This window comes from Eublepharis macularius, chromosome 18 (genome assembly GCF_028583425.1).
Source record: "Eublepharis macularius isolate TG4126 chromosome 18, MPM_Emac_v1.0, whole genome shotgun sequence".
NCBI lineage: Eukaryota > Metazoa > Chordata > Lepidosauria > Squamata > Eublepharidae > Eublepharis > Eublepharis macularius.
This window is the reverse complement of record NC_072807.1, coordinates 27,391,011-27,415,581: the sequence shown is the minus strand read 5'-3', so window position 1 is coordinate 27,415,581 and position 24,571 is coordinate 27,391,011. Positions and strand designations below refer to the sequence as shown.

The following is a 24,571-nucleotide window of genomic DNA, read 5'->3' as shown; positions in this document are numbered from 1 at the left end:
CCCACACACATTCATTCCAGCCTGAACAAGAAATGTAACAAGATATATCACAGGAAAAAATACAAATTAAATTATTTACAGATATGCTTCGTACTATTAGTGTGAAAAGTTGTGTGTTTCACAAACCATGAAATTTCACGAACTTGCCCCAGTTCGTGAACCGGTTCCTTTGGTTCGTGCAAACATCACTTCTGGGGCAGCAAAAGGTCTGCAGAAAGCCACCCCTCTTACCTAGGAAACTGATTGATCGGCACCAGGCTGTCTGCAGTGATGAACCGAAAAACGAACCAAACCAACTGGTGTAAAGTTTGTGGCGGTTCGTCAAAAATGGGCTCTGACGAACCACCAGTTTGAGAACCATGAATCCACCTGGTTTGTGACGAACTTTGGTTCATATTTTGGTTTGTGCCCATCTCTAGAGGCCATACAATACATACACACATAATTTTCACTAAGGATGCAATCTGCTGGGAAGTTCCCTTCTGCAAGCCCACTTCAATTTTTTTTAACTAAAGTATGTATGTCCCATGGTGTCACTTGACAAATGGGAAAATCGGCAGCTGCCCTTTTACATGTATTCTCATTCTGCAGAATGGGAAAAAGTGTAATGCGGAAGAGGGCATTTTTAAACGGAGATTAGAACTGTGGCAGAATAAACAGCCCAGGAAGGCATCTTTATAACATAACATGCAATGGTTGTTGTAGGAGTCACTTGCTTTTATGCATTATCTTTACCTTGTAAGCCACTTCTACACTGCCTTAGATAGTTTGTTCTTTGCACTGTTCTCAAATCTGTAATCCCAGTCCTACTACAATGTTCACTGGTTGTCTTTTCTAACAAAGAATATAAAGTAAATAAATAAAAGATCTTCTTGAAGTCAAGTTTTGACCTTCATTTTTTAAATCAAGGAAATAGTCGAGGCTACAGTTATGTTAAAAGGCATTTCTTTAAAAAAAATCCTGCTTAAAATTAGATTATTTGTTCGAAGAAATACTATAGAACTATTACAACAAATATCCTGGTGGTGTTATGTCAGGAGCCAAATGGAGAGATTACAGATCTCACTGTTGTTCTCTGCAGGTATTCTCGAAATAAGAACAGTGGCGGTTGGAATAGTGGCAATCAAAGGAGTGGCAAGTGAATACTTTCTAGCCATGAACAAGTCTGGGAAACTCTATGGAAAGGTACTAGCACAATTAATTGTCTAGCTTGCATTTAGTAGATTAACAAGTGTGTATTTGCTTTGAAAAACAGCTTTGCCACATAATGCCTCCCATAACTTTGGATGCATCTGCAAATGTCTGGCTGAGCACTATTCCCCCATACACACCCTTTGTTTGCCAGCACACCAATACCTTCACAGGCAGACATTTGAGCCCAAAGGATTGCCTACTCCTGAGTTAATAACCAAACAGGAAAACCCACCATAACCTGCTAACTACTCCCGTCTAAGGCACAAGATTACATTATATATGAGTAATAATTACAATATATAATCCAAAGAACCTTGAGCAAACAACATTATATAGCAATTACAGTATTTATAGAAGAATTGTATGAACTACTGATGTACAAAGAAAAGTAATATACAACTAAAGAATCACTGAGTTAAGACTCAGTTCCATACATATTAACATTCACGTTACTAATAATAATAATAACAACAACAACATTCAATTTATATACTGCCCTTCAGGATGACTTAACATCCACTTAGAGCAGTTTACAAAGTATGTTATTATTATCCCCACAACAAAACACCCTGTGAGGTGGGTGGGGCTGAGAGAGCTAGAAGCTGTGACTGACCCAAGGTCACCCAGCTGGCTTCACGTGGAGGAGTGAAGAATCAAACCCGGTTCTCCAGATTAGAGTCCCGTGCTCTTAACTAGAATATAAAGAGATATCAGAAAGGTCCAGTAGTGTCTAATGCAATCAAAAGCTGTAATTGCTATATACTGTTGTCATGTGCTCCAGATTCTTTGGATTATATATATTATATTTTTTACTCAGCATATGTCAGAGTGGTAAGCTGCAGTACTGCAGCCCAAGCTCTGCTTAGGACCTAAGTTTGATCTTGGTGGAAGCTGGGTTCAGATAGCCAGCTCAAGGTCGACTCAGCCTTCCATCCTTCCAACATTGGTAAAACGAGTACCCAGTTTTCTGGGAGTGAAGTGTAGATGACTGGGGAAGGCAACGGCAAACCACCCCGTAACAAAAGTCTGCCAAGAAAATGTTGTGATGCACCATCCCCCTGTGGGTCAGTAATGACTTGGTGCTTGCACAGGGGGACTACCTTTACCTTACCTTTACTCATCGTATATAATATAATCTTGTGCCTTAGATTGGAGTAGTTAGCAGGTGATGGTGAGTTTTCCTTTTTGGTTATTTGCTTATTACCGTAACTCTCTTTTGTGTTGTACCTTGAGTTAAGGCATAGGTTCCTGCAAGTGTTAACCTGTCCTTGAATGCAGTCTTTGGTAAATTCCCCACCGTATCCCCCCCCGCCCCCAACATATTTCTTTCTATCCATGTATATATAGCATGGCTAGATGTAGAAACCTGTTTCTAGAGTGCAGCAGATTACCATTTATGTAAACACCCAGAAGCCTACAATACACAATTCTTCAGAGTATCATGAAAAAAGATTTGGGGGCTTGCTTACACAGCATAATATGAGAAGTGAAATATAGAATGTACTAAATTAGATGAGTTTTTTTCTGTAATGAAACTAATTCTTCTTTAAGGGGCATAACAAGATTCGCAAAAATAGTTAACTGTTACATTTCAAGAGATGCAGCTTAAGTAACGTATTTCAATAGCAGATGATTCTGTTATAGGATACACACAAAAAAACCAGTGTAGTGTATTGGTTAGCGTGCCAGACTAGGATCTGGGAGACCCAGGTTTGAATCCCCACTCCGCCATGGAAGCGGTCTGGGCGACCTCGGGCCAGTCACACACTCTCAGACTAATCTATCTCGCAGGGTTGTTATGAGAATAAAATGGAAGAGAGGAGAATGATGCCAGCCGCTTTAGGTCCCCACTGGGGTAGAGTATAAATGAAGTAACTAAATATAGGATCCACCTCAGTACCAGTTGTCACTATTTGTTGTTGTTCTTTTTAAACAGAAAGTGTGCAATGAGGACTGCAACTTCATAGAACTGATTGAAGAAAACCATTACAACACATACGCTTCAGCAAATTGGACACACAAAGGGAAGGAGATGTACATTGCATTGAAGCAGAACGGAACCCCTAAGAGAGGTCAAAGAACAAGTAAGGAAGACGTATCTTCCCATTTCCTTCCATTTGCAGTATCCTAACCATACATTGTCTATGGAGAACTGGTTCCAGCAAAATGCTTTCATTTTAAAAAGGGGGACTGCTTGAACATGCAAGAAAGAGAAGCTGGAATACTACTGAAACACTGAACAAGCTGGACTTGCGCATTTATGTTTATTTTAAAGAGACTGCCTTTAAGAGAGAAAAAAATGAAAATATACACAAGATCAGATTTTAGTAACTAAAAGTTGTAAAAAATTGTAAAGAGTTGTACAATCCTTATGTTAGTTTAAGAGTAGCATTGCGGATTCTTAAGTTAAATTTACTCTTTAATGAAGCGTTAAGTCATGACTTGATTATCTGATGATATTTTTTTTAATTTAAAATAAACCTATCTGCTTAATTAAACATGGCTGCTATAATAAATAATAATAATGAAGCAGATGAAAGCGTTTATGTAAAATACATCGGTCTTGAAGGCTGCTGGGATGATTCTTTCAGATCATCGTTGTTCTTCTTTGTAGAGGCTGAGCAGTATTAAGTACTTCCCAGGAAAATAAGTGTGTGTTAAAAAAAAAAAATGAATCACTGTGGTATTCAGACAATAAAGCTAGTTTGGAAGATAAGGGCTGCACCATTGCAAAATGTTCACGTGTACTAGTCCGAATGCCTAATGCTGCTCTGAAAGATGTTGCAAAACAGTGTATATAAAATAATATTAATAAGGAAAATGTACTTCATCTCACTTTCCTCAAAATATCCTTTTATATAACGACGAAGTAAAAAAAATTCAGACAACATCATACGGTTTTTTTAAAACAATGTAACATAACCTATCTTTTTATATAATTCCTGTTAGGGCATATGGCTTCTGATATTTTTCATCGTTATTCATGCTTTTTCTGTTCTTACAGCATTAAACTTTATTTTAAGTTATAGATGAACGTTATTGTTTTAAGTTATTTAAGTTGATGTTATTTATAAAAAAAACCTTCTTAAGCTGCATTTGTTTCATATGCTTTTGATTCTAAAGGAACAACAAAATAGTCTGGTTCAGCAACCGCCTCCCCCAATCCCTTCTTCTATGACCAGACATAAAGTCTAGTACACAACACTCTTGCCAATGCGCACTGGATGGCAGACAAAAATGACAGCCTGCAGCAATTCGTACAATGGAAGTCTCAAATGGAGCAACCCAAAAATGCAACAAAAAAACCTAATTCCATATTTTCATTTCCAGTTCAGTCTGATAGCATTCCCAAAGTCGCAGCAGACATTAAATTATGGTTCAGAGGAACTGGCCTAGAATGGCTAGTCCACACCAATTAATCCACATGATGGGCTCTTAACCCAGCGCAGGTTGTGGCCATGAACACTTGAAGGAAGACTTCTGCATGCATATTCCCAGTCGAGCGAGAAAATAAACAAGGAAAAAGGCATTGCAATGTGCAGTTCCTCTCTACAATACAGTTAAGATAGTTGTACATGTTGAAGCCTTGTTAGAAAAATGTACAATCACATCCATCAGCTGCTTGGAAAGGGCAGAAGGTGGGATCCGGTTCCCGTGCTTCAACCCTCCTTCCCAAACAACTGACAGGTGCTACTGCTGCTTTGGTAACTGGGTTCCATGTATGGTTGCCAGGTCCCCTTGCCCTCCGGTCCCCTGGCACTTTCTTTTTCTTTGCTTGTTGCGCTTACATAAAGTGGGCCTGTGCTCCTGGGCCTTCACAATGACGTCAGCCAGGGAGCAGCAGGGGCTCCCCCATGCCCACTGGGGAAACTGGGATCCTGTGCTGGAATGCAGGCGGGGAGTCTGCCACAAGCTTCTCTAAAAGTCCAGAGTTCAACCAAGCCGACCGGGGAACAAGCAGGGAGTGTAGTCCAGGGAGCCAAGTTCAAAGGTCAGAGCCAAGAGAGCAGTCAGAGCAGAGCTGGGTCGCAGTAGAGCCGGGCGGGTCTGTGCACAGGTGCTTCTGTGACGAGGGAAAGGGCATCCTGGCTTAAGAGCAATCACCTCCAGGGCAGTGCTGCATCCTGCTAAGACTCAAGGTCACTACGCCGCTGTTTGAGTGCCTGAAGCCTTGCACTTCGCCTCCTTTCCTGTGCAGCAAGACGCTGCCGCACCCTACGCTCCCTTTCAGGTTCAGGGGAGCTGGGTGGGGATGTTGCCCTGGTCTCAACTGCTGGTGCAGGTAAGGGAACAGCCTCTGTCTCTGGGTCTGCCCTGGATTCCTCAGCCTGCTCTGGCAAGGGTTCCTGCTGTTCCACTCCCTGCTGGTCTTCCTGACTCTGGAGGGGCTTGGCATACTCTCTCCCCTGTCATCTTCCCTGAGGTCTTCATCCTCTGAGGACTCAGAGCCCACGACAGATCCCTATTTCCACATTCACTGCTTAAGAGTGCAGAATTTTATCCACAAATACAAAATGATATCCAGGCCATTTCTACATGGGTTATCTGCCCCAGTTTCAATGCTGTAGGGAAAAGGGTTTTTTTCCTATTTCCCCACAGCACCATGGTGCATCTGTGCACCTCCCAAGATTTCCCCAACTTTTCTTCAACCTTTCTCAGGCTTGCTCTGCTGCAAAGATTTGGGAATGATTGGAGTAAAGCCTGGATAGCTGTTGTCTGAGTAAGAAAGTGTGGATTCTTCCACCCCATGGCAGCCATTTTGCCTGACGTTATCCCTGCAGCAGCCATTCCCTCCCTCTGACACCAGGGGGCGTTTGGGTTTTTTTTTTAAAAAAACAGCAATCAAGTATTGTTATATCGATATTATGCGGCAACAATACATGTAGCACCAGGTTCTCTGAATTCTCCACTTTCATTTTTTTAAAAAGTCTCTAACCCCTTCCATTCCAGAGATATAAAGGGAAAGGCATAGCTCTGTAACAAAATGGGCTAGAGACTTATTTTTTGTTTTAAATTGATGTTGGGAATTCAGAGAGCCCAATACACTGATTTTTACAACATTATATTAATATAACAATATGCAACTTGTGATTAAAGTCCCAGTAACCCGAGGGAGGGGGGGGGGTGGCAGCTTCTGAGGGAATACGGTGGGGAAGCAGCAAGGGGGAAACCTGCTGTGGGGAAGTCTCTTTGCCACTGTGCTGTATCAGCAGCCACACCAGCAACAGGGAAAGCACCCAAGCCTGTTACCATGTGGAAACTACCTCAGAGTCTCGCAGCCATAATGATCTTACCACTTTTGGATTCCATTTGACTCTCTTCTTTTAGGAAACACACAGAAGACCAAATCACTTTACTCAGAAGCACTTCTATCCAGGATCTGAAACTATAGATGAAGAACCAAATTTCGACTGCCTAATATTCTATTACGAATGCACTTTGCTTTCAGTGCCTTCCACTAGGGAAGAGCACTCAGACACATTGAACTTCATAATCAACCATACTTGTTTTCTTTAAAACAAACACAACGTTCGGAAAGCACACTTAATGAGCATCTGAAGAAGCCAACATAAGATATTCAACATGGTTTCTGAATGAAAGAAAGGTTGAGTTGAATGAATGATTCAAAGCAGGATTTAAAACATGACCCTATGCCATAAGACTTACAACTAAATCCAGAGGGAGAGTTGGCTATTTAAAAGACTCTGAAACCACATTGATAAATGTTCTATTTGTATTCTGAACGTTTCCTCTGCGTTTGGATGGGCAGGCATACCACCACGTTCTGCCCATCATTATACAAGCAAGGAGAAAAAGCTTATCTGCAGTTATGGCCTGAAGTAAAAGCTCAGTTATCTCTTAAAAGGGGTACGGGGCTATCCATGAGTTGAGAGATGAAACTACGATTATCAGATTTCCAAATGCAGTGGGCAAAGCCTGAGAACTCAAGCACAGTGCTGGCAGAGAAGGGTGTGAAACCCAACAGTACTCGCTGATGGTAAAAAAATAAAGAGATATCACAAGCCACTCCTGTCCCCAGTGCAGATGGCTAACTTAGATATTCGTTTCTCAATCGCTCTGATTCACAAAAAAAGAAAGAAGCTATGATTGGAAGAACACTAAAACTGGTAAAGGGGATAGTTTAAACTTCAAAATGAGAATGGGATCACATGCTGAAGAGGGTCCCCGTTGATAACAACTTGCCTGTTCTGACATCTCGCTTTGGCATGGTACTCCTTCTCTCAGAGACCTTGAAGAAGCAGTTAAATCCTGCAACTAGCAGCCCCAGGGGAAAGCATATATTCCCTAAAGACACACTGGGGCATCTGCCATTTGGAAACAGACGGTGAACATTTTGGGATAGAACTGGAGTTGAAACTGTGAAACTTTCCAACTTTTGTTCCTATTGTTGTACACTTTTGGGCATACTTTCCAAGGGCCCTTTCAAACTGCCTCTCTTTTCCCCCAAATTCAGGGCACCAAGCACTGCTGCTTAGAGGGAATGGTGCAAAAGCAAGCAAGTGCGTTACACCCTTGAGTGCAGGCATGATACAGCCAAAGCTATGTTACGATGCAGTGGGGCGTATCCAACCACACAGTTCCTCCAAGAGTATGGCATCTGTGTCTGCCAAAGGGGTGATGGTGGTGGTTGCCACTCCCAATCTGGCCCCCATGCTAGTTCTCAGAATCCACTGACTCCCCTCGCCCACAATAAAATATTGGAGAGCTCCACAGATCACAACTGGAGGTGGAAATAAGGAAGTTCCACTCCATGAATTCCGCAGATGGTTGGATACACCTCACTGATTTAATGGGAGACAGCCAAATGCTCCCTTTGAAAAGCAACAAACTTCCAAGTACTAAATTCTTGCTAGATCATGTCTTACTATGTTCTTCAGTGCTCCCTTTTCCCTTTCCTGTGCTGAAAACGCTGCGCTGAATATTCCACTTACATAAAATTGTCAATTTGCTATTTATGATTATCAGTGTCAACCCTCCAAACTACTGTTTGTAATTAAATGTTCAGACTATATACACAGCTGTGACACATTTGTTACATTACTAGAATAAATCAGAACTAATCAAAGAAAACTACTGCGACTTGCACCAGCTAAATGTTTCTGTCTTGCCATGCTCTGAAAGTATGTTCCTCTGGATAAGCAAGCTGACAAAGAGAGGCGTGATCCACAGGAAGTTAGGCTCGTTTAAGTTCTACTGAAATCAACAGGAATAAAGTACTTAGCTATGTTCTTTAAAGCTCATTGGGTTTAACAGGATTTAAGTGTTAATCTAAACATGAGTACTGCACAATCCATATGGCAGAAAGCTGGTCATGCAAGAGAAATATTTTAAAAGAGAAGTGGAGGTGGGGAAAAGATGCTGAGCCTTTTCCCCACTCATAGCTTTTCCCCCTTTAAAACAGTCTCTTTCCCAACTACTTCTTCTTAGTAAGATTACTTTTGGCCTTAGAGCCTCGCTAGGAAAAAAGCAACCACTAGGAGTCCTAAAATGCCGGTCTGCTGCCATCCCTTTTAAGTAAACTTTTTAAAATTTTCGAGATTAATTATGGTTTAATTATAGAATATTCTATCTAGTTCTTTTAAACTTTCTTATATATAAATCAAAATAATTTATTTACATCTTCCTGAAGTGTTTGGCTGAATAAGCAGATTATTTCTACTACATATTAAATCTGTTACATGTGATCACAACTAGAGATGGGCACGAACCGGAAAAAAACCCGTGCAGTTCTTAGTTCGTTGCATTTCACGAACCATGAACTTTCACGAACCTGCCCCAGTTTGCAAACCGGTTCGTTGGGTTCATGAAAACATCACACCCAGGTCAGCAAATAGTCACTACCGGGTCAGCAGAAGGCCACTTCCCAGTCCATCCCCTGTTGCCTAGGAAACTGATTGGTCGGTGCCAGGCTGTATGTAGTGACAAACCAAAAAACGAACCAAACAAACCAGCCTAAGGTTCGTGGTGGTTCATCAGAAATGGGCTCTGACAAACTGCCAGTTCACAAACCACGCATTTCGGTTTGTGCCCATCTCTAATCACAACTATGAATACATTATTCATTCCAAACACATCTCCTGGGCAAGCCCCATGAAAACAAAAAAAAAATGTTGTGAAATGCCCCCACCAGGAGAATGGGATTCTTGTTGCATTCTGTGGTATGTGATATGGGTGTACTTTTTTCCTACACAATTTATTTCTTTTCCTACAACTGCAACCCTTGATATATGGGTTTATGATTGGGATCAGTATCTTTTCATTGAGCACATATATGCACTCTCATTTTTAGAGTGATGTAATAAATACACTTAATTACAACAAAGGGATAAATTTATTCTTCCTCATATTCTGTGCACCTGGAATAACAGAGTCCACAGACAGCCTCATCTTTTCTGTGACTGACGCATGCCACTCAGAGACTCCTGAATTGTACCTACTCGGGGTAAACATCAGCCACCTGTTGAATCTTGTGCAATTTCTTTTTTTTGCTGGCAGACGGTTAACTTGGAAATAAGGTGTTCTGTCGCCAAATTTTTAGCACTTGTGATCTCTTCAAGCCATCAGAGAGATGGATTTTAATTTGCCACATTATGTTTTAATGTTTACTGTTCTGCATTTTAATTTTGTAATAATACCATTTTGCTTAAGAAATATGGGTGCATTTTTGGTCAGAGCTTTGGTCAGAGATGTGTAAGAATAAAAAATAATAAAAAGAAAGGAATTTAGTCTTCCTGTACAGTTATTAGTAATGCTCTGTTTCAGCCTGTTAGTTTTATAGTGCAGGTTAATTTTGTAGTGCTCTTCAACATACATGCACAACGCTGCATAGCAGGATCCTTTATCAGAATAAACTGACACGTTAAAAACTCCAGAATGTGCATTTTCAAAGAGTTACACAAAAATGTTTAAGCCTGATAAAGTTCTTCCAGTGCTTTCAAAAAACATCCCGCGCTAAGACCAAGGAATTGTAGAAAATATGCATCTCATAATAAAGCTGAAAATGCTGCAACAAAAATTCCCAAGAAAAACAAGCATTAAAGCTACATCCTGGAAAATAATCTAATAATAAACTGGCTGAGGGTAAGCTAGCCTGTAAATCGTGAAACATTCCAGGAACTGAAATTCTATAACAGCTTCATTCCAGTCCTATTAAGGGAGATGGTCTCCAATTTTGTTTGGAAGGTAGATATTAACTCTCTGCTACCAGTTTATCCTTTGCCCACAATGTTAATGATGATTATTTCGGGCATATTAATGTGAAAAAAACAAGACATAGGATAACACTTGAGAATCCACAAAAGGTTTCCTTAAGAATTTTCTGGATAAAGAGAGTGAGGTGAATTAAAAATAAAAGGTCAAAAGTGCTAGCATAAGAATGTGTAAACAATTATTTTAAGTTCAACTTTCTGAATGAAGAATTTAGGACATAATCAAGAAAATGTTTCAATTTTTCACAAGGTATTTCTTTCTGGAGCCCAGATCTTTCAAACGAGGATGTATTTACTCTAAACATCAGATGGCAATTATTTCCACCTTATGCTTGGGTAGGATATAAGGATACCTGACCTTTGAAGCAATGTTTGGCATATTACTGTACTGTTAGTAAGTGTAACATTCAGCAAACATATGGGTTATCACCTAAGCAAAAGCCCTCTTAAAGGTTCTGGAAACAGACAGCTCTGGAATTCATTCATCGCCACTCACTAAGTTGTTTTTTGCCTCACTAGATTTGAATAGGCTGCTCATATTCTGATACAACTAATGGTAAAAAAATTATTCATTAAACTCCACTAGTAGGTGCAAGGGACTGCACTTTTTAAAAGCCTGGAAGTGCTGTACAAACTGAAGGACTGTTAAGGGTTCCCTCACAGACACGGAGAGCTTTGAGTGACCAGCTACTCCAAGGAATCTGATTGGGTAGCATGAGCTGAAAAGAGGAGGGTGTATTTTCATCCCCAGCTGAGAGGAATCAAGTGCTGACAATTTGGGACAGAGTTCTAACTAAGAACAATTGAACACCAACAGGAGAACTGGGGGAAAGTTGGCAAAGAAGTTTTGGAAGTAGGTGCAGACTCCCATTTGGGCCAAAGAAAGGAGTAGATCTTCTAAGGAGAGGAGATTTTCCTTTCCAGTCAAATAGGGAGGTAGCTCTGGAGAGTAAAGAGTTCCTGATCAGGCGTGGTTGGAAACTGCCTGTAGAGATCATCAGATTGAGTTAAAAAATGAAGGAAAACACTGGTGTTTGAAGAGAAGGGGACTGGGGTACTAAAAAGTGGGAACCATCATTATTAAACCCAAAAGAGAAAGAGAATCCTAAAAGAAATTATACTAGACTGTTTGGGGAAAGCACAGGAACAAAAGCCTCTAAATATAAGAATTTAAGTATCTGTGAATACCATAAGAACTAAAATCCGTGCATGTACTGGTTTTACCTCAGAGATTTCTATGTTGAATTACCTCAGAAATTTTCAACCCTTGATTTCACCTGACTTTACCCCTCTAAAACAAATAGTCGTCACTTTTGAATTTTAAAAACGCCTCTGGTGCCATTTCTGCTGCTTAAGGAGAAAGAAGAGGGAAAGAGGAGGAGGGAATGTCATAGTAGACATGTATGTAAACCATAGATTTATGACCTAGAGTTTAATGTTCTCACCAATGTTTAGAGATACCTGCACGTAAATGCTCAAAGATTGATGATGAAAATCTATTCTTAAACACTTGTAACACATTCTAGGTATCAGTTCCCCAAAACTTCTTCGACATCACTAGTTTCCATACTTCATGTAAGAAGTTAATATAGTTTGTCAGATTAAAAAATAAGATCACACCAGCTTAGAAACAGTCAAAGGCAAGTATTCAGGAAAGGATATTTCATAGAACATCATTCCACACATTTTCATTATCTAAAGGCACATAGATGGAAAAACAGAGATAATTTCCGTGGATCTGAGAAATCACAATAGCTCAGTTCAGAAGTACGGAAAAAACCACAGTGACTGGATTTCCAATTCTGTTTCTCTGGCAAACCATATAAATGCAAAAATTATAGCTTGCCAAGGACCAAGAAGTACAGGATGGAATCTGATTGTGCGAAAAGGAGGAACAATGTATGAGTCAATGCTGAATCATTCTGGTGTTGGACCAAGACAGAGGTATGGGAAAGTGGTATCTACAAAGTACAGGGGATTCAAATTGTTTCAATTTTAAAGATTAAAAACTAGCACCTTGAAATGTGCAAGAGAGACAGCCAATGAAGATACTGGGTTACTAAGAACAGGACCAATGCATTATGTACCACATGAAGTTCTTAACTGTCTTCAAGGGCAGCTCTCTGCTGAATAAATCAAGGCAGTCTTCGTCATCATTAGTCAATATTGCTTCCCAGACATAACCACAGGCAAGTATTCATGCACAGCATTAGCTCTTCCATACGGATTCATCAGTTGTCAAATTATGTATTTATACCATATGGTGTATGTGCTTGGCTGAGGGGCCAATGGGGCAAAGCTACCATCTGTGGGATTATATATGTCAAATGGATAAATCTGAGGCATAAATAAGATTAATCCACTTTGATCTACATGATGGTCTTTAAAAGTTTGTCATTGTCAACATAACTGCACTAGGCTATATACAAAAAAGCATTTGATAGCTCATGTTTATCGGGTACTTACAAGACTTTGACCTTTCTTTAGGGAAAAGATTGAACACTGACAGACAAACGGAATCTCTTTTGGGGATGCAATTCACTGGCTTTTCCAAGCACCATAAATTCCATTTCTTCCAAGCACATTTCTGTGGTTTGAAACCTGCAAAGCAGAAACTGCTGAAAAAAACAAACCTGACGAGGACTTTTGACTTCTTCATTGCTTTCCTCGCTTTCCTACTCCCCGTCCCAGTACAATATTTTTTTGGACTGAAGGGGCTGCTTTGTTAGTGTGCTGGAGGTATATTTCATTTACTGTCCTTCTAAGCAGTAGAAAAGAGCAGGAGTCTGCTACAGACAGACTAACATGGCTACCTATCCTGTCCTTCTAACATTCATTAGTCTCCATCTGGAGATTTTTGATGGCTATTTTGAAAAAGGAGTATTTTGTTGTCTTCTGGTTTCATTCACTTTACCCTATTTCATTACATTTATTTGAAACATTTTTGTTAAAAATATTGTAAGACTCTCTAAACTTATTATACATAGCTTATTTAACAGACATTGCAATAAACATCAACATACACAAAGTGTTTAGCAAACTGATAAATAAACCAGCAGAGCTTTAGAAAGCAAAGATACAAACTCAGCACTGTTAAAATCAACTGTAACTCAAGCTAAAAGCCCGCTAAAAGCAAAATTGTCTTAACTGTTCCTCTGAAGACAAAAAATAGTGGAGCAAATATATCTTATGGAGGAGAGAATTCTAGTAATTGCAGATTCTCTGTACTGCTATTTAGATATTTTCCCTGATTGGGCACACTGCACTCTGATAGTTTTGATGTGGTCTTGGGTACCGTTATGCTTTTGAAAGCATCACTTGAAGAGATTGGCTGGGGGAAGTAGAAGAGGCTTTTCTCTACCTCCCCCCCCCCCCGAGTTCAATGGAAAGGTGCTGACATCAGCAGATTGCCACTACTCTAGGGAGAACATGGAAAGAGAAACAGTGCAGGCTTTAAGTGTTCTTTTAACACTGTGTAGCGTACTGGCTAGAGTACATATGATCACATGAAGCTGCCATACTGAATCAGGCCATTGGCACATCAAGGTCAGTACTGTCTGTTCAGACTGGCAGCGGATCTCCAGGGTCTCTGTCAGAGCTCTTTCACATCACCTACAACCTGATCTTTTTAAATGGAGGTGCCAGGGACTGAACCTGAGACCTTCTGCATGCCAGGAAGATGTTCTCCCACTGAGCAACAGTCCTTGTCAGACTACAACTGGAGAGACCTGGGTTCAAATCCCTAATCTGTCACGAAGCTCTCTGGATGACCAAGCACCAATCACTCTCTCTTAAGGTTGTTTGGTATGAAATGGAAGAGAAGAAAACCATGAGTGTTGCCTTGAGCTCTTTAGAGGAAGGGCAGAGGGGGGTGGGAAACTATAACAACAACGTTTTATTTATATACTGCCCTTCAGGGCAACTTAATGCCCGCTCAGAGCAGTTTACGAAGTATGTTATTATTATCCTCACGACAATCACCCTGTGAGGTGGGTAGAGCTGAGAGAGCTCTGAGAGGGCTGTGACTGACCCAAGGTCACCCAGCTGGCTTCAAGTGGAAGAGTGGGAAATCAAACCCGGTTCTCTAGATTAGAGTCCTGCCACTCTTAACCACTATACCAAACTGATGGTAAGATAGCAAATATCGGATGGATGAGAACATACGAAGAAAAGCTCTTTCTGAAATGTCTTAATAGCAAGGATTTTTCAAAAGAAAAACATGCACTACAGTACCTCTTATCCACTGGAAAATTAAATCCATTAGTTCATCTTTAAACTCATCACCAAAATGAGAATTCGGGAAAGCTTCGCAAAAAGTAAGATAGATGGCTTGCGACAAGCAGTCAGGATACACCTGCCAAAATATGAATTAAGCTTAATTTATGCATTGCAAAAACATTGCAAAAGTTGGCAGAGACTACATATAAAAAGCAAATAAAATAAACAATGAACTCAGAAAATTTAAACACATTTGAATCATCATGGGAGGGGGGGAGTACCAGCTCTGCCAAAGTAGCCAGAAATCACGGTAGCTTAGCACCTTGGCAAAACAATGTGCAATCTGTCAGGTTAATTAGTAAACAGGGACAGTATCCAAGAGGAAAATTCTATCAACTAACATGAACAGTAGACCAAAAGACCAAACTAGTACATCATCCAAGGTGATTTGGATGTGGGCAACTGTATGAGACCATACAATACAAAGTCCAAACTATGCATTATGGGAAGATGTTGGTGTTCTGCTGAACCATATTCCCACGGTAATGTGCAGCTGGAAAACAAAGATGTGCAACTTAATTATAGTTGAATTTCCCTCTCCCCCCACTTCCACGGCACCCAATGAAGAGGAATAGGAAAACAGAAGTATGATGATATGCCGGGGTGTGTGTGTGTGTGTGTGTGTGGGTCCAACTTCACATTAGCAGGAAAGTGCAGTTTGGCAGAATCCACACAGGTCCTCATAACAGTCACTCACAGCAGAACAAACAGAGGCAGGAAAAGGACCAGAAGGCACAACACTCCAGCAGAGAGAGGATATCACAGGTGACAGGTAACATTAACAGACTTCATAGTGATTATATTCTTTTGTTCACTTATCAGAAAACAGGGTAAGGAAAACTGGACCCCCAGTAAGGCGCAAAGTATAGATCATTAGGCATGCCATTACCTGAAAGAAAGGATCTTTTATATAATTGGGAGTACTCATCAGAAGTGCCACAAAACTGTCTGATATTCGGTCAAAAAGATGATCCTGTTGTTCTTGATTGGGCTTGAAATAATCAGGGAAAAGTATGGTTAGAATTCCTGTTTTGTGTGTTGCATGGTCATACTTTGACACTCCAATTAAGCAAAAGAGTGCTTTCAAAAGCCTTGTTTGCCAGAAACACGGGCCAAAGGACTCAGTTTGTCGCTTGAGGCCCAGCTACATTAGCAGGAACTAAGGCCAATGCCTCATTGGGGCACTGCCATCAAGACTCGCAGCCAGTCCTTTGGTGAAGCGGGCAACCAAATTAAGCCAGCATCATTCACTGAAGCCACAAGACCTTTACAACATCTATGAGGGAAGGTGAACGATGCCGTATGCCCTCCTACCTCTACTGTGTTTGTCTAAAAATCATGCTTGGTTTTTTTTGTCATAAAAACCACCCTGATTTCACCCTGATGCAGGAGACTGAAAGGCTGTAAATATTTTAAATATACAAATAAACAGGTACCTAGAATAAAGTTTGGACCAGCATGAGATGGAGGGAGGAGGGTCATATTTGTGTTTTTGTAGGCTTTTTGCAGGCTAGGTAAGAGGAGGACCTCATGAAGGTGAAAAAGCGAAGTTTTCACGGAATCTTGCATCCCTTCGAAACCTTTCATCATATAAACTTTATACATTAGCTCACAGCCTTAGCAATTAGCACCAACAGGGCTAATTTTGAGGGGGAACGTGCAGGAATGCAGTTCCAGCAGTTCCCCAAAGAGGTCACATGACAGGTGGCCCCGCCCACCTGACTCTCAGCCATTTTGGGTCTGTTTCGGCCTGGATTGGGGCCGAAACGGCCCGGATCAGGCCTCTGACGGGTGATGGATCACTCTTCCACTCAGCAGTGGCCCAGTCGTGACCATTTTGGGTCCCTTTTCAGCCATTTTCAGCCCCTTTTTGCCATTTTGGGCCCAATTTCGACCCTGAATGGCCAGGATTGGGTCCAAAACAGTCAGGATAGGTGATGTCAGGGGGTGTGGCACACGCAAATCAGTTATGCTAATGACACACTTCTGGTGCTGTCAAGGGGCATGGCATATGCTAATGAGTTATGCTAATGAGTCCCTCCAGCTCTTTTTCTACAAAATGACCCGAGCACCAACAACATCAAAGTTATAATGCAACAATCACAAAAACAATAAAAACTCTAGTAAACCTTACAGTTTAAAGACAATCAATAGAATCACAACAAATAATTAAGTTAAAACCAACATCAATTCAAGCAATTCAGTCAGATAGTCGACAAAATACATAGATTTATCCATCAGCCACAATAACAGTGGGTGGTTTTGGTAAGGCAACAAACTTTGCCATTTGCATTATTATCCATTTACTTTTGTCGACACGTAATATAATTAGTCTGTCATTATCTCCTCTCCCAGGATATTGTAATAAAATATTTCCAAGATATCTTTTGCGTTCTAATGCAAATCTTGGGCAATAAAAGACCACATGGCCTAGATGCTCAACAGAATTCAGATAGCAAGTGCAGACACAGTCTTTATATGGGATCGCATTCTCTTCCAAACCTTCTGCCCCTGCTGTTACCTTTGCTGTGTTGGACAGTTGATAGTCAAAAGACTCTTTGATTTTCTCTCATACCAATTGTTTCTCATAGGCAGAAAAATTAAGGAAGACTCATTTGTAGTGCAAATGACCATTCTAGCAAGAATAGATTTTTTTTTACTCCCAGTTCGAGCCCCATGGACAAAACATCCAGACATTGTGCAAAGGTTATAGCAAAGGCAATTGGGTGTGTAATGGTTTGCTTAGTTTGATACAATCATTTTTAAATGTTTGCCTTTAGACCTTTAATCCAGCTCCTCCTTACTTTACCTTAAACTTAAACCTTAGGAGGTCTCTGGTCACACAACCAACAGTCTTTTTATTTCCACTCACATAGAGCTTCAGGTGTTCTCTTTACCCAAGCTTTTACCTTGAAAACACCTTCCCTTTTGTGTTTGTGTGACCTTTATATTGCTGCTTCCCTGACTCCCTCAAAAGGTTTTCACTGCCACCGAAGTATTTCACCGGCTTAGTCCCCGGCCTAATTTTCCTCACAGATCATCACTAGCAGACTATACTCTCTTCACACAGACAGATTCATTCAGGCCTTTACACACAGCTTGCCTGACCTCAATGGATATATACTGTCTCTCAGATATACTTAAACTGACCCAGGTACATATACAGTTTGCCTGCTTTAGCCAAAATCCTTTCTCTGAGACACGCAAAGACTGACTTAACCACAATCTCCTGGTTGGTTATCTTTCTCTCAGCCTCCACACAGTTTGCCTGTCTTAACTAGAAAGGACTCTCTCTCTGAGATAATCAAAGGCTGACTGAAATCTTCTTCTCTCAGCACTGACTAAAAACAGCAGTTCATTCCTTCCCCTCAGGTACAGCGAGCGGCTATTCCGAGCAGACTCCATTCACCCATCCAGCCCACCTCCCTCTTTCCTTAGAGGCCTGCATTTAAACTCACAATAACAATTTTAAAAACCCCACATGAGCAAGCAGAAATAAAATCCAAATTAAATATATTACATGAGAAACATTGCAGGTATCAAATGTAAACTCCTTAATATGTTGTAGTTAGCTCATGAATTAGTGTTAGCCATTCTTTCTCATAACACAATGCAAGTTACTTTGTGTTTCCCTCTCTGGGTGTACCTCAGTTAGTTTAGCACTAAAGTTCATCTACACAAACTGAGATTCACTCTTGTTCAATAAAAGGAACCTTTACATAACTACATTTTTTAAAAAACCTGGGAGAAACATAAGGCTTAATTTCTTCATACCTTGAACTTCTGAAGAAACCACCACCAAAAGCAATCCTGTAAAAGGGCAACAGATGCTTCTGAAAGAAACAATTTCTTCAAAATTTTTAAATTAAGTCCCTGCTGAAACATGAAAAACAGACATATATGCATAATGAAATAAGAAAGAAGGAATCTATTTGAAAACATGACAGATGTGATTCCTCATCTATGTTACTACTACTAAGAACTTCTGTTTCTGAGTTTTTTGGTCATCATTTTTTGTGTAATAAGACATGTATAAAATTTGTATTTCTGTCACCATTACACTGTTGTACCTCTCTGCTCATTATGGAATATTATTTTTGCAGCCATGAAACAAAGAGCTTGAACGTTGAAAGATAAATTGAATATTAAAGGCTTTAGTACTGGTCTACTAGGATACTTGTCAACTTCACAGCTGTAACCTCATATAACCTCCCCTCTCCATGACCTCAAATAAATGTTTGAGTCAATACTCCATTTCTCAAACAGCAAGCTATCACTTTATGCTCTGTAATCATAGCACTTATTTAATAAGATTAAAAATTGCTTTTGATTGTTAACGTTGCACTACCAGCTTTCAGTGGGATTTTTCTTTAAAATGTCCTAAATAATTTCTGGATTCCAAAATATTATTTATACAAGTAAAAAAACTGGCACAGAATTCTATAAGAAGGTTGCCTTTTAGACAAAAAGTAACCCACATAATTGAAATGCAACGACTGCAAACCATCAGGTTTCCCCTCCCAAACACCTCCCCCAAATGCAGTCTAGGTCTTGTTGTACTTGACACTACTTGGCCCTGAGGAAATGGCAGGAAATTAACAGTTACTACAATAAATAAACCTGACACTTTGTCAAAGTGTGTGAATTCCAGGGAGGAAAAAAGGGAGTCCATAAATTACATCATGCTTACAAATTTGCAATTATTATCTTTAACTAACATTGAACCACTGCTTCAAAAAATACAAATGGAAAAATGTAACAGGGGAAAGGGGAGGGAATGTTCTAAAGCTCAACACTGCCTTTTTAGGTAAGCACAGGGCTTTTTTCTGGGAAAAGAGGTGGTGGAACTCAGTGGGTTGCCCTTGGAGAAACTGGTCCCATAGCTGGTGGCCCTGCCCCCTGATCTCGACAGAGGGGAGTTTAGATTGACCTCTGCGCCAGTGGCGCACCAGCCATGGGACCATTTTCAAGAGGCTCTGGAACTCCATTCCACCGCGTTCCAGCTGAAAAAAAGCCCTGGGTAAGCATTAACAGTATGATCTTAAGCAGAGCTACACCCTTCTAAACCAATGTTAGGATTGTTATGGCGTAACCCTAAGAACACTTTTGTGGGAGACAGCCCCACGGAACAGACTGGAGTAGGATTCTACTTAGGATTGCTCTGGATTGCTCTGTCAAAGTACTACTACTACTCCAATTTAGTGGCCATGGGCCCCAATCCGCAGATTGGTGAGAATGGCAGCACTAGAACCTCCAGAGCCCTGGGTTTTTTTATTGGGGTGCAGAGGGAAGGAAAGAAGGGAGATGAGATACAATTTCACTACATACTATAAGCAGGCAATTGCTACTGCAGTCACTGAGCATGGCATTTAAAGACACGGCAGTCATCATGAGCATAGAGCTAGTATATCACAGAGCACTACTTGTGATTACAGATGTTTCACATGGCATTTTTAAAATCAGTCACAGCCCCCTTTTCTTTTGGAGAAGTTGAGTCCATTCTAGAAAATGATTAAATTCTGAAAAAAGGTTAGATCTTATCTTGTGATTCCCACCGCCACCCCAAAATCCGAAAAATTGGCAGGAACAAGGGTATCTTTTCCTGGTGCTTTCAGACCCGCTATTTTAATGTGTCTGCTAAACAGAAGAAGTTTAATTCATTGCATATGAGGCAGTTAACTGAATAAAGATGTTCCAAGGATTAATCTCTAATGTTATCAAATCCTGAATGAACTTGAGTAAAAGGGCAGTAATATACAGGAGTGCAAATAGGAAGTAGAGTGGAAGAAGGAATCTGAGTGTTTTGTCTCTGATTATATCTGAACCATTATCTGGGCTACAGCCTATGTCCTTTCCACTTCATATCAGTTTTTTTTTAAAGTTTTATTATAAAACATTCTATAGACAATAAGATATAAAATAGAGCGAATTCATTAAAAAATCAGAATAACTCTCATTAAATGGATGCAGCAAAGCAGGAGATTATCCCATACTGCGCTGCAAAAATAAGCAAAAGCAAACCAAGTCAAGATTCTTTTTGCATGGTGTTTTACTGGGGTGAATTTTTGCTCTTGCACACTGGAAAATCACTAGACAAAAAGAATCCTGACAGCTTTATGTACATTCACACCAAGAATGTTTTATTGCAGTGTTTTATCACACATGTCTACAGATAACATAGAAAAAGAGAAAATATACAGAGGAACAGAAAAGCCTGTACAATATTCGGAAAATAAAAGAACAAAACAACAGAGGTTTTTTAACACATTAGTTCCACTTCAGAAATAAAGATTAGGTTACTTGGAACTCCAAAACTAAGGAAGAAATTCAGCTGAAGCAAAATTTGGGAAACATCCCCAACTATTTTCAGCTTTTCTAAGGTACTATGTGAGGCACCACCAAAGCCTGCAAAACTAGGTTGGCCAAAGAAATAATGGACAGAAATAAAGAATGCATGTATTATGAACAATATCAGTTTAGCAATACCACTTCAAAGTCTCTGAAAATTTGCTGTCTGTATACTACCTGGTAAACAATCAAATAATCAGCAATGTAAGAAAGAAGGGGAAAAAATACTGGAAATCCCTCTGAAGTCAGTCTGCTAAAGTGAAAATACAGAAAAAAAATTCATTTCTACATTTTTCAAACCTCCTTGAAGTACACTATAAAAACAAAAATGCATACAAATTAAAACAAAAGAGCAGTTATTAAATGCATAGTTGCCATGGAAATCAATCTTCCAAAATCATTGCAATATTTTAGATCAGCAATTTTTGCCACATAAGCTAAGCTAGAGAAGTCTATACCTTGAAAGTTTGGACTTTTACAATAGAATCCCAAAGTTGTACAGCTTCCAGTTGACGTGGTAGGTTTGTAAGATGATGCGACTGGAAACCAGGGAAGTTGTAATTCTAAAGAGAAACAGACATTCACTTGAATGACTGTCCTTCTAATTACTTATTTTAGACCTTATGCTGTAAGGCAGAAGTGCCAAATACAGTAAGTTGATGAATTAATGGATATTTCAGACAGATATCATTACCTGTGAAGTTAGTATACCTAGGGAGAGTGAGCAATTCATAGTAAATGAGTGCCAGTGTCAAAAGAATGTCAAATGAGAACAGAAGACCCAGGTCCACTCTAACCCCCACTCTGCCATGGAACTCACTCTGGCTATGGGCAGATGCTCTTTCTCAGCACAACCTACCTCACAGGGTCTTGGAGGATAAAATGGGGAGAGAAGAACCAAGTAAGTTGCTCTGAGCTCTTACATGGTAGCATAAAAGGTGGAAAGCAAAGAGAGAGAATAACAAGGTAAAACAAAATATGTAGGGAATATTTTTAGTGCGTTTATTTTAACTGGGTGACTATAAATTCATTTTGGGTTGATGGAGATGTAGGATATATGAATATTGTAATGAGGAATGAGGACAGACAACAGAAAATAATGTAATGAACCAAGCTGGATCCCCCCCAAAAGGGTGTGTGGGATAGATGGGATAAAGAAAGGGGATAAAGAATCAACAAAATAAGGTGTATTAATGGGCCCATAAGATGGAGTCCAATACATTGGCCAGAGTTGGGTGTTTGGCTGTCATAGCCTCATTTTTCTACGGGGTCACTCTTCAACACTTCTCCATTTATTTTACTTATTTTAACTTTATTTTGCTTCATTCATTGCCCACCTTTCTTGCTGAGACTCACGGCAGATTACAAAATACAGAAAACAATTCAATCAGACACCATAAGCTAACCAATAAACAATGCAATTGGCCGCGGATGACCTAACTGGAAAGCGCGCATGTACGCACACACATTGTCTAAAGCATGACATATGCACCTTCCTGTGTGGCAGCAACGGGGTTCAGATGTTGATCCTGTCCTGTATTCAGTAATGATCCACGATCGTCAGAGCCCTCCTTCTAGCTAGCTCTCTTTACTTGCTGATCTATTTCTGTCTGGGTTGACTGCAATAAGCAGCTTGCCAGGCCAGCAGAATCACATCAGACAACAGCAAAGTCATTGCCCCGTTTTATTTTTAAAAGGGTGGGGGAAGCATCGGCACAGTTATTCTCACCTTGCTCTGGAGCACAAGAAACCGTTTTACAGTTAATGTATTATTGCCTATGAAATAGCACCTGCACAGTCTAAAATATGGTAGGGTATCCTATACTTTGAAATTATTTCCTGGATAAATAGCAAGCTGCGTTCACAGATCAACTTAGAATTCTATATGATTTTGTCTAAACTGGATTTTGTAGCTTAACACTATTATCTATGCTTTGGATGAGAACCTTTTCTCTTATGCCCAGGGTCAGTTCGGCTATATAGGTAACCTAGGTGGTTACATAGGGCACCAGAAGAACCAAATTAGAGGGAATTATATTTCTTCTCTAGGAAGGATATATATTAAAGATATATATTATTAAATATATCTGTTAATATATTATTTATTGACTCCTCACTTTTCTGTACATTGAATTGGTGGGCAGAGACACCATGCTATGGTTCACATAGTGTACCTTGTCTTTGCATGTGTGTGCAGTGCCATTAAATCGCAGCTGACTTATGGCAACCACGTAAGATTTTCAAGGCAAGAGACGTTCAGAGTTGGTTTGCCATTGCCTGTTTCTGCATAGCAACCCTGGATTTTCTTGGTGGTCTCCCATTCAAACACTGACCATAGCTAGTCCTGCTTCCGAGATCTGACAAGTTTGGGCTAGCCTGGGCTATCGAAGTCAGGGTGGGTGCCTTGGGCCAGCCCATATTTTGTAACATTAAATCATATAAAATTACCTCTACTTTTTTACACCTTGAATCTTGCGCAGTATCTGCAGCAAACTGAAATACATTTAAAGAATGGCATTGAAAAATTATGATAAAAACACTGTACAGTAGAAAATACACATGTAACATGTCTTCCTTGCTGACTACATTGAGGACAAAGATGCTAACAGCTGAAAACATATAATGAAAAGATATCATGCAAAATTAAAACTGCGATCTACAATACAAAAGGTAGGTTATGTCTAGGCAGCTTTACCTGTGTGGGCTTATAAAAACTACAATCTCACACATGGGGATTTGTTTTACTGCAGGTAGGATGAGAGAATCCTTAACTGTCAGAGTCCTTAGCGCAGAGTCAAGTATCTGTTCAGTGCCTTCACTGAAATACATTAAGGCATTAAATGCCAAAAAATAACAATTTTTACAATGGACACATTATGCCAACTGAGTCTGGGTCATTAAAAAGAAGTGTTTGGACTGAATACTTTGGGAAGTGTGATTGTTGCCCATTTCCAGAACCTTTGGATACATTTAAACTGTCAATTTATACCTCTGAATTATTTTTCCTGCTCCTTGACAGTCCTCTTCAAGGAGGACTGAATGCAAAACCAGTGTACTTTGGCAACATAAATATGCCGTCCATTTTTCCAACAACCGATATCAAAGATTCCCAGTGTCATATTTACAGGCACCAGTGAAACCCACTGATGTGCCTGCTGTAGCCCAGTTGCATCTTCTCCAAAGTGCCTTTTCCCCCAAGCAAAGAGCTTATCTTGACTTTCTTCCACCTCACTGGAGCAGGAGGTATCCACAAGACCCCTAAAGGCATCATCTTAGGGTGTGCAGGGAACATCCATTCAGAAACAGCTGCCCCTATCACAGCAAGATGCTTAGCTTGGAACTTCCAGCATTTTTTTGTATTAGTCCCCTATAACCACCCCATGACAGCTGTTTATGAATGGTCCCAGCTCCTTTGGCAGCCATTTTGTGGTCTTGTGACACCCATTTTGTGAGTTCAGGTTCCACAGCAACCATTTTGTGGTGGCACTCATTACCCTCTCTCACAAATTCCTAGGGAGCCT

General features: G+C 40.1%; 2 protein-coding genes across 3 annotated transcripts in view; one reads left to right on the top strand and one right to left on the bottom strand.

Annotated features, from left to right (window-relative positions):
* FGF7 (fibroblast growth factor 7) overlaps positions 1-4,222 on the top strand; it is a 45,874-nt gene extending 41,652 nt beyond the window's left edge. Inside the window, exons 3-4 of the mRNA XM_055002703.1 lie at positions 1,082-1,185; positions 3,131-4,222. Coding sequence (XP_054858678.1) covers positions 1,082-1,185; positions 3,131-3,325 — 299 coding nt within the window. The 3' untranslated portion in view covers positions 3,326-4,222. The remainder of the gene's footprint in view (positions 1-1,081; positions 1,186-3,130) is intronic.
* FAM227B (family with sequence similarity 227 member B) overlaps positions 1-24,571 on the bottom strand; it is a 106,176-nt gene that overhangs the window by 74,623 nt on the left and 6,982 nt on the right. Inside the window, exons 5-10 of one of the 2 annotated variants that reach the window (XM_055002700.1) lie at positions 23,499-23,543; positions 21,509-21,613; positions 18,477-18,578; positions 15,592-15,693; positions 14,658-14,778; positions 12,891-13,025 (exon numbers count right to left, since the gene is read on the bottom strand). In XM_055002700.1, the coding sequence (XP_054858675.1) occupies positions 12,891-13,025; positions 14,658-14,778; positions 15,592-15,693; positions 18,477-18,578; positions 21,509-21,613; positions 23,499-23,543 (610 nt within the window). The remainder of the gene's footprint in view (positions 1-12,890; positions 13,026-14,657; positions 14,779-15,591; positions 15,694-18,476; positions 18,579-21,508; positions 21,614-23,498; positions 23,544-24,571) is intronic. The other variant, XM_055002701.1, reaches the window with a different exon arrangement.